This window comes from Jatropha curcas, chromosome 6, assembly GCF_041381405.1.
Source record: "Jatropha curcas cultivar XTBG-Jc1 chromosome 6, XTBG_Jcur_1.0, whole genome shotgun sequence".
Classification (NCBI taxonomy): domain Eukaryota; kingdom Viridiplantae; phylum Streptophyta; class Magnoliopsida; order Malpighiales; family Euphorbiaceae; genus Jatropha; species Jatropha curcas.
The window spans coordinates 6938134-6951638 of NC_143156.1; the positions used below are offsets into that span (position 1 = coordinate 6938134).

Sequence of the window (13505 nt, forward strand, 5' to 3'; positions counted from 1 at the left end):
TAAGCAATTAGCATGATTTTAGTGTCTGATCATGGAGATTACGATCGACTTTAGGTGCATAATTATGTTAGTAGGAGTAGGATTTTTTTTTTCTTTTAGGGTTAGCAGGCCTTTTTTGAATTTTAGGGTTAACATTCTTATGACTAACTAAAACTTACATTGTTGAACAATAGCATTTAATATAGTGTTTAGTGTTTTGATACATTCGAAATATAATCTCTATTATTTAAAGTATTAGAATTTAAAGAAGCGAGATTATAAGATATTATTCTCTACAGTTAACACCTACTAGAATAATTAACAACTACTTAAACAATTAATTTTCCTGAACAGAGCCTTAGACTCATTAATTACTTAACTATTACCATTTAATTATGATATTAATATATATGTGATAACCAAACTTTTAAGTTAGTTCGAGTGGAATGGACTCAATCACCTACGCTAGGAGAATAGTCTTCCTTCCATCAATTGATACAAACCAAAAAAATGCATAATGTTAAATGTGCAAACTATAAGGTGTCGTATAAAAACCATCGAGGGGTGAGATTGGATGACAAAGGTCTATTTTCCGTTAATTAGAGGTTTGAAGTTCGACCCTTGATATAGAGCACTTTTAAAACTTGATAGCTAGGGAATGTTTACTAATTAGACCACAACTCATTGACAATTACAAAGTATTCTTGGATAATGTTAAACATGCAAACTTTATAATACTATTCTATATATGTAAATGATGGAATGTGTTTCGTATAATGCAAATTAAGAATTCAAATTCTTTATATTTGCCTTCTCCTCAAATTTAAAAGTAATCCCAAGATGTTCCAAATATTCCATATGCATAAAAATATTGATCGATGTTACATTCCTCTAAGAAGTTATGAAATATATTTAGCATTTTTCTCCATCCATGTGAGGAATCATCTTCTTATTTATATTGCAATTTGCAAATTGAAAACAATCTCCTCCTCTTTAAATGGAAATACCCACCATATCTTGACTGAATTTCAATATCAAAGATTCAAAATAGTTGTTATTCTTCTTTAGGGAAGAAGGACTATATATAATGACTTGGAAGATGCATATTAGCATTGAATTGCCATTGATAAATTATTCCAACTTTCTAAAGCTAAATTAATATGCTACGGCCGGTGTTAGCATTAATATTTTAGGGTTTGGTGGTGAGATATTTGAATTCAAAATTGATAAATATATATTTTGAGAAAATAAGAAATTTTTAAGTATCCAGTAAAAGTTAGATAAAATTTTACTATTAAAAATGTTTGAGTTTAAATACAGTATAGACACCTCAAAAGGTTCAATATACTCAAGTAGTCGCAGTGATATTGACTTTTCAAACACTTCAAGACACATGATAAATACCTTAAAAAACGTATCATGATATTTTAAAAAAAAAAATTTGGACACTTTGAGAACATGGGTTCCTCGTGCAAACATATTTAAGAATTAGACAAACCATAACAAGAGGTGTAATGTTATTTTTTAGTTATCCATTTTAGGTACAACATGTGACGCCCGACCCTAACCATCCCATACTAAATTGGCAAGACCCATATGATTGTGTCTCTCAGTTGAAATGGTGAATTTCTTATGAGGTAACCCATTTTGAAATTTCCTTTAAGTAAGCACGATTAATCTGGAGTTCTTCCAACTCTCCAAATCATTTCACCGAAAAGTACTTTGATGATTAATTTCTCCCTTTTTGATATACAATCCGATTCATTCGTATGTCTCATATTTCACTATCCATAGTTAGCCTATCATCCTAAAAGCTAGCCAATAATTTTACTCTATCCACCCTTTTAGGATCATTTTATCGGGTCGGAATGTCACTAGCATTAAAAGGAGCTTCAAATGTTTACTGTCATTTCTATTTTATTAATCATCAGTTACTATAGCACTACTCATTATTGTATTAGGATCCTTTTAAATGGTCCATGCAACTGAAAGAGAAAAAAATGTTAAAAAAAGCAAATAATTGACCAATTCAACGTTTGGGATCAGAACGATGAGTTATCTTATAATGAATTATCATGGGTTAGTTTGGCTTCACAAAGTTGTCATAGTTTATAGGAAAAAGTGTAACACGTATTCACCGGTATATCTGCGTTGTGTATTTTCCATTTAACTAATAGAAAAATAATTAATTTTTTATTTGAATGCCAAGTGCTGGCGTGAAGTAAAATGAAAAAAAATCTAAATTTGTTTATTTAAAATAATTTGAAGGAAACTATTTTTTATAATTTTTCATTATTTAGAGCATCAGAAAAATAAATCAATAAAAAATATTTTTTGCCAAAGAAAAATTAATTATTTTTGAGGAAAATGATTTCATTTTCAAAAAAGAAAAACTTTTTCCGAACCTTTATAAATTTATTATAATCTTGTTTAATTTATTAACCATCCATAGCCATTACCATCAGCCGCCCGTCAACTGCCATCGTCACCGGTCTCAACTTACATAATTTACCATTTTTATTATCTTTATTTTTAAGTTGAATGTACTATAAAAATCTATTTGTACGAATATTTCTGATGAACCACACCCCTATGCTACGAAAGTGATTTCCCTGCTCGTGGATATTTTGAATGCTAATGAGGCCCTCTTTGAAATGAACCCAGATGAACTGCTCAGCTTCTTTTTGCAACATTTATTGACTGAATGAACAAATAATTACAGAAAAAAAGCGAACTTTAATCAAAAACATCTTTCCTTTTAACCTAATTCTCCAATTCCATTCCAAAAGGACAAAAAAATGGAAACAGCCTAAAAGGAGTATGGGTCAAGATAGAGCATGCAACATTTTTACTGCCATTGACAGTGGAAATAAAATTCTCTTCCATTCCCCCTTCTTGTACATTTCACATAAGAAACAACTGGTGCACACATGGGAATACCAATACAAGAGAAGCAGCCGCACAAGCAAAAGCACCATTGGTATATAATGGTGTAATTGATGGTCGGAGGATTCCATCATTAACAGAATTACTGCTGCTCGTCATCCGGCTGTTCTTCCCCAAAACCTCGTTGAGCGATTCTGTAATACAGTATACCCATTGTTGCCATACAGGCCCTGCACGTGATAAATGTTTGAATTAGCAAAAGCAGTGATCGTAATGCACTTGCACTAGTAGAAACAGCCAAGACAAATCAAATCAAGCATTTAAATAATTCATAATCATGAGAAGATCATTGGGGTATTGATTAACAAAGAAGTGCAGAGATTACATGATTGCTATAAAGAGAAGTATTTTTCTTGGATCCATTCTTGATGGTCTTTGATGCCTCACACGGCCTTCTGGGACATCATCTGTACGTAGAGGTGCACTTACGGGTAAAGTTGGTAATGCACTTGACCAGAATGGAAGCAATGCTCTAAGGAACTTATGGCGGAATGGACCTGAAATGGAAGAGTTGAGAGTTCAAAAATTGGACAAGAAATAAAGCCATCAGCATAAAAAATTTAATAGTGCAGGCATCAATCTTACTTTATCTCAATAATACATCAAACAGATCTGATATGAATGAGAGTTGAATAGCTTTGTTCATTTGCATCACAATTAATGCAGTAAGAATAAAAGATATGGAATAAATATAACCAGAAGTCAGGTTACTATTATTGTAACCCTATCAGTTTTATGCCATCTATATAGCCTATTCCCATTAAGACATGCACATTTATAATGGCCACTGTGCCTTCCATATCACAATTATTGGTTTTTAGATAGTCTATTTACATACATGTATGCAAGAAATTGTCTCAAGTCAGTTTGATATTTTACAACCATAGTAGACAAAGGAAACAAAAACAGAATATACATGTAAGTTGGTAAAATAGGTCTCAAAATATGCGAAAAAGCTCCGTTGTAATTTGAACTTGCCAATATATAGCAAAGTTTCTACTCACCTCTTCGACTGTACTTTTTACGATTTCCATCTTCATCATCTGCATAGTATGAAATTTCAGAATTTTGCCTGTCAACATGAATGCCACCCTTTCGTGTTGTAGCACCGGGCTGGCTTGCATAGCAATATTGCAAAACAAAACAATATGAGACATGGAAGACTGGAAGTAATAAAACAAGGCAAAATACCTAGATATACAAATGAAGGTGAGTACATTGACTAAAATACCACAGTACAATAACTGGAGAGAGAGAGGAGAAAGGGGGGAAATCTTACACCAGCTGGACTTGAGTTTTTCAAATAATTCCCTGCTGAACTGGCATTATCAATCTCCACAATATCTGCCACTGAAATTTTAGGAGGCCCTGTTCCAGTTGCAGATGAATATTCTTCAGATATTATTTCATCTTTTGTCAGCAAAGGTGATGAGGAAATGGCAACCAGTGGATCCGAAGCAAATGCAGGAGGTGGTGCTGGCAAAGAAACTGGATGATTTCCAAACAAGTTCTTTTCCAAACCAGTCTGCATAAAAGTGATCGAAGTTTCTTAAATCTTTATCAGAAAAATGATAAGGAAGAGTGGAAGACAATAATTTCAATTCTCTTGAAACAAGCGCTTAGCTAGAGGTAAAGTTGAGGCTATTTAGAAGCAGGCACCGAGGTTCAAATATCAGTAATAGCATTTCCCACCTGATGAAATATCCACCATTGAAGGATACAAGGGTGGAAGTGGAATACGCAAACGAATATACATGTTTCTCGAATAAAGTTAAGCACAAGGATACTTAGAGAACAAAAAGGCTATCTTGTATCATATCAGTAATCATACCAAACTAACACTTCAAGGTGAAAAATTAATTCCTAACATCATACTCCACACCTTGTTACAGCTAGCAGGACCTTTTATGGGGAGATGTTATCAATCTACTTTCCTGAAGAGTATTAGGGAGACAGAGTTGTACAATCTTTTGGTGTCAACCCACCACTGAGATGTACGTGGAAAAATCTCCAAAATTTTAGTCATGCAAGCACTTGTCACGTTTTAATAAACTGAACTCTTCTACTATTGCCTACAACCAATCAAATGTGCTTCTGTTATGATGGTCAATTCTTTTGTGTGTGCAAGTATACATTTACACCTCTGCAAATTTGGTCTCGCATGTGCATGCGTGTCACAGTAGGGGTAAAGTCTAAAACCCGTAAGCAAGAAATAAACCTGCTGAATTTGATTAACTGTGTATGTTCGCCATTGCCATCTAACCAAAGGCCTTAACTTTGATGGATTAAGTGATTCAATTAACCGCCCCTTTGTATGAGCATCAAGGGCGCAAATTCACAGTTAGCAGAATAAAGCAGGAAAGAGGACAGAAAAGCTTGTGTAATCACCCAATCAATAGATATATAAAGGTGAAAGTAGTGAACTCAAGGAAAGCAGGTGCATTACAGAAAGGTTTACTATAACGCACCAAAAATAGGTTCACTATTAAGACATTAATCAAGCAAAGTATTATCAAAGAAACTTCAGATTTTCACAAGGGAGAATGCACCTTACCTGCATGATAGCTTCCTTTAGCTTTGAATGAAGACGAGATCCTGAATCTTTCACACTTTTGGGAGGCCACATCTGCAACGTTAAAGCACCAGATGGAAATAAACTGAGGTGTACCAAAAACAATATTGTAGTCAACTCCTAACCAATGCAATCATGAAACAAATTATTCACAAACAAAAAAAAAAAAAAGAAAAAGAAAAAGGAAACTTCTTTCAAAAATTAAATTTTAGAACTTCATAGATTAGAAGTTCTGTGTAATATGATACTGCTAACCTGAGAAAAAGTTTGCCATTATCTCATTAACAGACACCCGCAATAAGAAAAGACTTGCAATATTAAACACAACAAGCAAAATGCAATTCAATAATAAAATGACTTGAAACAAACAGAAAAAATGGCAACTTTTTTATTCTCCTGAAAACTGCCATTGTAAAACATGAAGAATCCTTATTAAGCAATTGTCGAGAATTTCAACTAAGAAGGAAAAGAGGCTACACATAATTAATTTCAGCTGAAATTGACAAAGCCTTACACCCCCATTTTGTAATAAGCAATATACGCTAAGTGCTCAATGTTGCAATATCCCAACGCCAAAAACCTTAACTCCAGAATATGTACTCTCTCAATTCTTCCCTTCTAGTATATATCACGAAAATGTTTGACCAAAAGATCCTTTGTAAAACCAGCTGAGGACATTAACTAATTTGAACAGGTATGAAGGTGATGTAGGAAGAAATTAATCCTATATGTTTTCTGATTTTCTTTATTTATGATAGTTTAAATAGAAAAACGATTTGCAGCACAAGCCAACAGTTTGACACTGAGTATATGTGAACTAGAATCATCATTCTCAATCCATTATAAATTTTCAAGAGAAAGTCCCTAAGCCTTCTTTTGCACAGTCGTGTGGAAAGCTTTTGCATTATCACATCTCGGAACCCAAGCGTCCTTCAATCCAAAACCACAGTCACATGTAAAGAAGTACCGCAATGAGAAAATGTACCATGCTTGATGCGCAAAGGTGCATCTTCAACTAAATAATGACTCCTCTTTCATAGTCCACCCATCTCAAATTCTTTGTCAATCTCGGCATTCCAACTTCTCAAAGAAAAACATGCATTTATAGTTCTAACTTGGCGATGGCTAAATCCCTCTTATTTTCAGTTTCTAACTATTATAACTAAAGGACCAAAAAATATTAACTCGCTCCCGCTAAAGTAGGGTCCTAAAAGAGACCTTGTAGATACTTCTTCCCTTTCAAGATCTTTGCATGAAGTGGCAATTCTCAATACTTAACAAGCACCTCGCAGCAATTAACAAACTTGAGATTTCTGTCACTGTAACACTTAAGTGGGACGATGAAACAGGAATGTTCAGGGAAAAAGAACAGGAAATAAGAGAAGAATGATGAACAGCAAACAGGAGAAACTATATGACAGGTTGCAACTTCCCATCCAAGAGTCCAGTCTCAACTCTCTTCCAATTTGAAGTTGCAATTAAGCATCAAAAGTGCAAGGAGATCACACACACGTAACGAGTGAAATGTTACTAAAGGTCATATCACCACATTTTACTTTTACACCTCAATTATTATCAAAAATCTTTCATGGTTTAATCTGTTTTGCAAGACTGTCTATTTGAATTTCCAATTTCTAACTCCTTGAGAACCCATTAACCACATCACTGACCAAAATTTTAAAGTTCCATTAGCTTCCTACAAAGCATCATTAAAACCAAAAATTTCTTGGAAAATAGTTTACTTTAGCACCCAGAGAACTACCAAACATCATTACAAATAGCAGTGTAAAAAGATAGGGGAAATATTTAAATGCCCAATGTAGACATATACTAGAAATCACTTTCAACTACTCTTACCGATGTGGAACATGAAGGACACACGTATCCAGCTGGTGCAGTATGCGGAGGAAAGCTCTTGATATGGGAAACCAAACAATTTGTGTGTATTACATCTATAATGAACACCAAAATAAATGCATGTCATCTTGTGCATTTCACAAGAAATTTATAACTAACAGCATTCAGCATTATTTGCAATAAAACATACGCAGGCAACCCAATCGAGTGGTTTGAGAACCATGCCCCTCTTCAAGAACAGCTTGGCATGAGCAACATTTTGGAGGCCAATCATACTCTCCATCAATTACCCACTCAGAGTAGGTACGAACCTACAATAGTAACAAGATAAAAACAAAGTTAGCATGAACTAGCCTCACTTTTCTAGGTTACATACAAGCAAATGCATACACACATGCATGAACTCATGTAGAACACATGCATGAACACACGTAGGACACATATACAGTATTTTCTACATGCATGTTCCACAATATTCTGCAGATGTTCAGTAAACTGAACCCATGGATAGTTTTCAACAAAAACAACAACTAAGTCTTAATTCCAAACTAGTTGAGTCAGCTATATACATCTTTTGTTTTCATTATGCTTTGTTCATAGCCAAATCCACACCCATGGATAATTTTCAATCAACAAATTTGGTTCCAAAAGTTCCACAAAATATTTTGAGATTTGGAATCACATTTGTAATACCATGCCTAACATGTGGTTAGATATACACTTGCAAAACACCACCAATATATTTCCTTTTCAGGCCATTTCTCCCCTGATAAGCTCATATCTGCCCCCACTTTCCTATTATTATATCTCTCTTGCCAATAGCCCTAAAACTATCCACTTCTTCTTCTTAATGTTAACCTTTTGTTTTTCAAATGTGAATGCATCATTACAAAAGTAACATAAGGTGATATATTTTTCATCAAATAAGTAAATGGCAATATAACCAGAGTGTCTAATATGGTGGAACTAAAGAAGTATAGAGTTTGATATAAATACCACGCATATCTGATGCTCCGTGAAGCAGATACATTCACCACAAACAGGGACCTTGTGCACGAAACAATATAATTTTGTAGCCTGAAACAGCAAAGTCCACGTAAATCAATCCTCATATTCAACTAACAATCACTGTTGTATACTGACTGTCAATCAAGACATGTTAGAGTTAGCCAACAAACATGAACTGATAGATTAACACATTTTGCCGAAGCAATAATCAATTATAATTCAATCATAAATTGCACTCCGCAGCTTATAAAACATCCCCATAAGCTGATTACCAACTAAAAAACAAAATGCAGGTACCAGCACTGTTTTAGTTGGATGACTAGATCCCAACTCAATCTAAATGACAATAGTCACGCAGTATCAATCTCAGCAAAGCTAAACACCAACCAAATGTGCGCCGAACAACAAGACCCACTCCACAAACCATATTTTTCCTTCATTTCAATGTCTCGATTAACAACAATCTCGAATTGAACTGAATTGCAAGCAATCCAAATCAAAAACCACAAAATCATTGACCGAATTAGATTCAAACTCGCGTTGAATATCAGGTAATCAACTAAATCAGATCTAAAAATCAGCTTAAACTAATTCCGGTTTAAAAACCAATTGAATCACCAAAAGAAAGTGAGAAAGAGAGAGGTACCTTACGGCATTTGCAGACCACCATTTCAGAGTCTATAAATCGTTGAGTTCAAGATTTAGGTAATTATAGTCTACAGAGCAAGAATTTCGAACAAACTCCTCTAGGGTTTAAACGATCAGAGATAGATAAAGCAAGAGAAGAACGAAGATCTGATTTTGAAAGCAAAACTAAATAATAGTTACCTTTTTAATTATGAAAATGAAAGAGAGTGTTTATAATTTTTTTTGTTTTCAGTTTTAATCGAATTGATTTTCAGTTGAAGTTCAGTACATAGAAAGCTCCTTTGGACACTCCATTTTTCTTTTCTCTTCCTTTTTTCTTTCAGAAAATAATAATTCCACCAATTATTATTTATATTACTTTTATTTTTTAATATACTTTAACTATTTGTTTAATATTTACTTAAAAAAAAGTATTTGTTTAATATAATATTAATTGGTGTATTGACTATTATTGCATATTTTATTAACAACTATAATTAAACAAACCGGCTATTAAAAACAACAATAAAATTTTCCTCACCCTTTCCTTATTAAAATTTTCTTCCCTTCTCTCAATTGAAACACAAAATCAAGTATGTATATACGGGAAGTGGTTGATTCTTATCTCTTGTGACAGTCCCTTTTTATATTTTTAGTACATTTTTAGTTTTGTTGCAAATTTTTATATTTTTTGTTAAACAAATTATAGATCTATGTCTATTCTATCATAGATTCATGTTATTTATGTTTCTGATACTATTTGTATTTTATCTCCATCTTGTGTAGAGTTTATAATCTTTCAATTTTATGTGAAATTTTATTTTGTTGTTTGCATTTGTTTGGTTTATTGGGATAGGTTGCATTTGTTCCTTCATTTAATTTAGTGGTTCAAATCCTCGTGTTCGTCATAAGCAATTAATTCATAAATAATTATGTCATGTATAGAAGATTCGGAGAGTTCATCTAATCAACCACTTTTAAATATTTATTCGTTTTCTTCAAGTTTCACCTCCTATTTTTTATTAGAATTTCTTATTAGATCAGCAAACAATTATTATTTTATAGTTTTTATTCAATGTCTGGTTTTCAGGAGAGGGGTCACATTCTCCTTGTAATATTTGTATTGATTTGAAGTTTTTATATGAAATCATAATATTATCTTCAAAAAAAATTGAATATTAAAAACTAAAATATTTTAAATATTTGCTAAAAAATTTTAAAATCCAAATTTTCGGCAAAAACTTTTCTAACTGCTCATGTATTGCTTGCATAAAATAGAACACTTTATTACTATTTAAAAATACCAACTTACCCTCATTGAAAATCTGAACTATAAAATTAAAGGCATTAAAAATGAATCCATATTTTCTCTTAATCCAAACAACTATTCCAAAGTGTAATTGTGAGTTACTTTCTAAATTAGAGATATAATTTTACAAATTACAATTAATATAATATTCTATGATATAGTTTTTTATATTCAGAGTTATTGGATATGTTAAATGTAGAGATTGGCAAAAGTATTTATCTAGATGCTTAATTTAATTAATTGACTATATAAAAAATATTTTATAAAATAATAGATTTCTTAGATCGTAATTTATGAAACTATTCAAATAAGAGATGATTTTCAAGAGGTTAAGAGTCATTGGAAGTCGCAGTCTAACATAAAAAGATTCTTGGAGATGTCTTACTACTTTCCTTACTAATTAGGATAAGTGAAGCTAAAAAAATGGAATATTTTTACTATTTTTTATTATTTTATTATTTTTCTTGCCAATATTATTCATCTTATTTATTTTATTATTAGGAAATTTTTTATATTTTATAATGAAAAAACTAATAATTAGGCCAACTTGTATAACATATGGATAATGCAGAGAGTAAATTTGCACAATATCATAATAATTACCCCAAGGGACAGCATAATAATTAAACCAATAAAATATAATTTATATAGAGAACAAAAGAGAACAATTTAATTCCATTAACTTTGTTATAATTGCATTTATCAATCTTATTCTCTATAAGATATAATTGGCAATTTGATATCAAGTTTACTAACGTTTATAGATAAATTTCTTCGTTGTATACACAATTCAAACCATAAACATATCTTAAAAAAAAAAAATTCATTGAAAAAAGCGTGTTTTATTATGAAAATTTAATATAAAAATTTGATTCATCTTCTTACTCGTGTGAAAAGTGAAAGGTGTCGAATTCGAGTATTTTTGATTATAAAAACTGTCAAAGTGAGCCAAAAGAGGGCTACTTCTTATTGTGTATCTGCTTATTCAATGAATCAAAATTTTCATATAAAAGAAATTGATTTGATGCCTAAACGGTCATTTAGATTTTTTATTTTCAATTAAAAAACAAATAATTGATAATTTTAAATTATAATATTGTTTTAAGTAGAATGCATGTGAAATTAGAACTTAAGAGTCTAAATTTTTAAAATTTTTTAATTTTGATGTTTTGGAAACCTTATTAATCAAATGCATGAATTTTTAAAAAAATTCAATTAGTCGCTTCATCTGATTTGGAAGGTCAAAATTCGAGCTATGACTGAGAAGTTGATTCTAACTTCACATTGTTAGCAACGGATGTGGATTGAGAAAAGACCACATCATCGAAACAAGGGTAGCCCTTTTTTTTTTTTTAACTTTTTTACTGTAAAAAGTATTCACCAAATTTGTGATAATATTTACGGTGGAAATGGCTCGAACTCTCTCTATATCTTTTTCGATATATATATATATATATATATATAAAAAGCTAAAATAAAGAGAAAGTTTAAAAGTGTTCTCTTTTGTTTGGTATCCTATTTTTATTTTTTTTTAAATTTAATTTTTTTTTATTTTTTTGTATTTTGATTGGCCAATTTTTTCAATTTAATATTTAATGTATAATAGTGATAGTGGAATTTTTAAAACCTAATCTAATCATGTAACCTAATACAACCAAAATTTCAAAATCTAAGTACACTTATTTTAATTGAACATGATGTTATATATAATTCTTTACCTCTACCTCCTTTCAACGTAATTCATAAATTTGTTTATTTGTAATAGTTCTTCTTCTTATCGAATTGGAATTGCTTGCCACATCTGAACGATCACACTTGGATATGCTCATGGCTCAGATCTGAACTATCACATGTAGATGTGCTAGCAATTTTCTTTCCACAAGTGATTTTTTTTTTTTTTCCCAGTTTTTGTAGGCTACAATTCAAAAATCCAAAAACATGAGCAGTGTGCCTCATATAACAAATTGATAGAAGGCAAGAGCATATGAAGTAAATACTTTGGACTTACTTCAAAAAAATCATCTTCTCCAACAATGCCAATCTTAGCTCCAACCTGAGCTGCCATCCTAACAAACTCAGACTGTTATCACCAGAACAATATGTATTCCTTAACCAGAGAGGCACGAAAAGTTGACTCTTGGTCAAAAGCCACATCATAGAAGGCAAATTTCATTATAAAATAGACCGATAATCCAAAGAATGATGAATCAAAATTCAGAATATGAATGCCGAGCTTTCTTCAAATGTTAATTTTCAGGATAAAAGGCAAAACTAACAACGTTACCTTCCGATGACAGGTCTCACGCACACCATCTGGATACAATAATACATGAGCCTTTGAAGACAGAAGTTCATAGAGAAGGTTTCCTAAAACAGGAACTGCACCCATATGTCTGATTATGTCAAATTGTGAAATCTGGAAGTAAATGGTCCTTCTCTCAGTCTCATAAAATTCAGTAGATGTGTTATTCCTCTCAAAAGAATATTTCTTTTAATAAGAAATTGGGCTACTATTGGTTATAAATCAAATCCCAGTAACATGTGATAGCCAATGAACAAGACTAGACCTTCTGAAGGAATTCTTGCAAGAGCCTGGACTATCTTTCCATCTTCAAATGTTTATGATATGATAATTTTCATGTATTGTTAGATTTTGCCTGTATAGCATTGTTTACTTCACCGGCAGAAGAATACAAGAATTATTTAATTTTTCATTTTTCTGTAAAAATTTTTCCAAGTTATGTGTCTAACTTTTGTTATTACATATACTACAAAGAATTTTGAAGAATAGTATTGTTAGGTTCTAAATTTATTATAATATTAACTAACAAAATTTAATATATAATTAATTTGAAAGAATTAATTAAAAGTCTAGATTAATTATTCTCCTATTGAAAAAGAGAAACATTATATTAACAAAATAAAGAATTAGAATAAAAAGAAAATAACTTCTATAGGTGTTTTTTTTTTTTTTTATTTAATGTTCTATATTCTTTTATAGGTGTTTATTTTAATTTCTCTCTTTATTTTTCTATATTATGATTTTATCACTCAAGTTATTATTTAAAGTTAAAATTATATATTCAATAATAATAATTATAACTTTTAAAATCTAATTATATTAATTATATATCATTGAATTTAAAATTTAATTTTTTCTTTATTTCAAATTTTGATTGTATCACTTTTAAAGTTTTGAACATTAAT

The 13505-nt window shown here is 31.2% G+C and overlaps 1 protein-coding gene across 1 annotated transcript; it reads right to left on the bottom strand.

The window, feature by feature from the left end:
- Window positions 1–2644: 2644 nt before the first annotated feature.
- On the bottom strand, window positions 2645–9332 carry LOC105650772 (RING/U-box superfamily protein). The gene is made up of 9 exons (XM_012237721.4): window positions 9009–9332; window positions 8351–8431; window positions 7545–7665; window positions 7355–7449; window positions 5480–5551; window positions 4205–4450; window positions 3930–4038; window positions 3251–3422; window positions 2645–3095 (listed from the first exon to the last, which is right to left on the bottom strand). The coding sequence occupies exons 1-9, from the start codon at window positions 9030–9032 to the stop codon at window positions 3008–3010; spliced, it is 1008 nt and encodes a 335-aa protein (XP_012093111.1). The 5' UTR covers window positions 9033–9332; the 3' UTR covers window positions 2645–3007.
- Between the last annotated feature and the right edge of the window lie 4173 nt (window positions 9333–13505).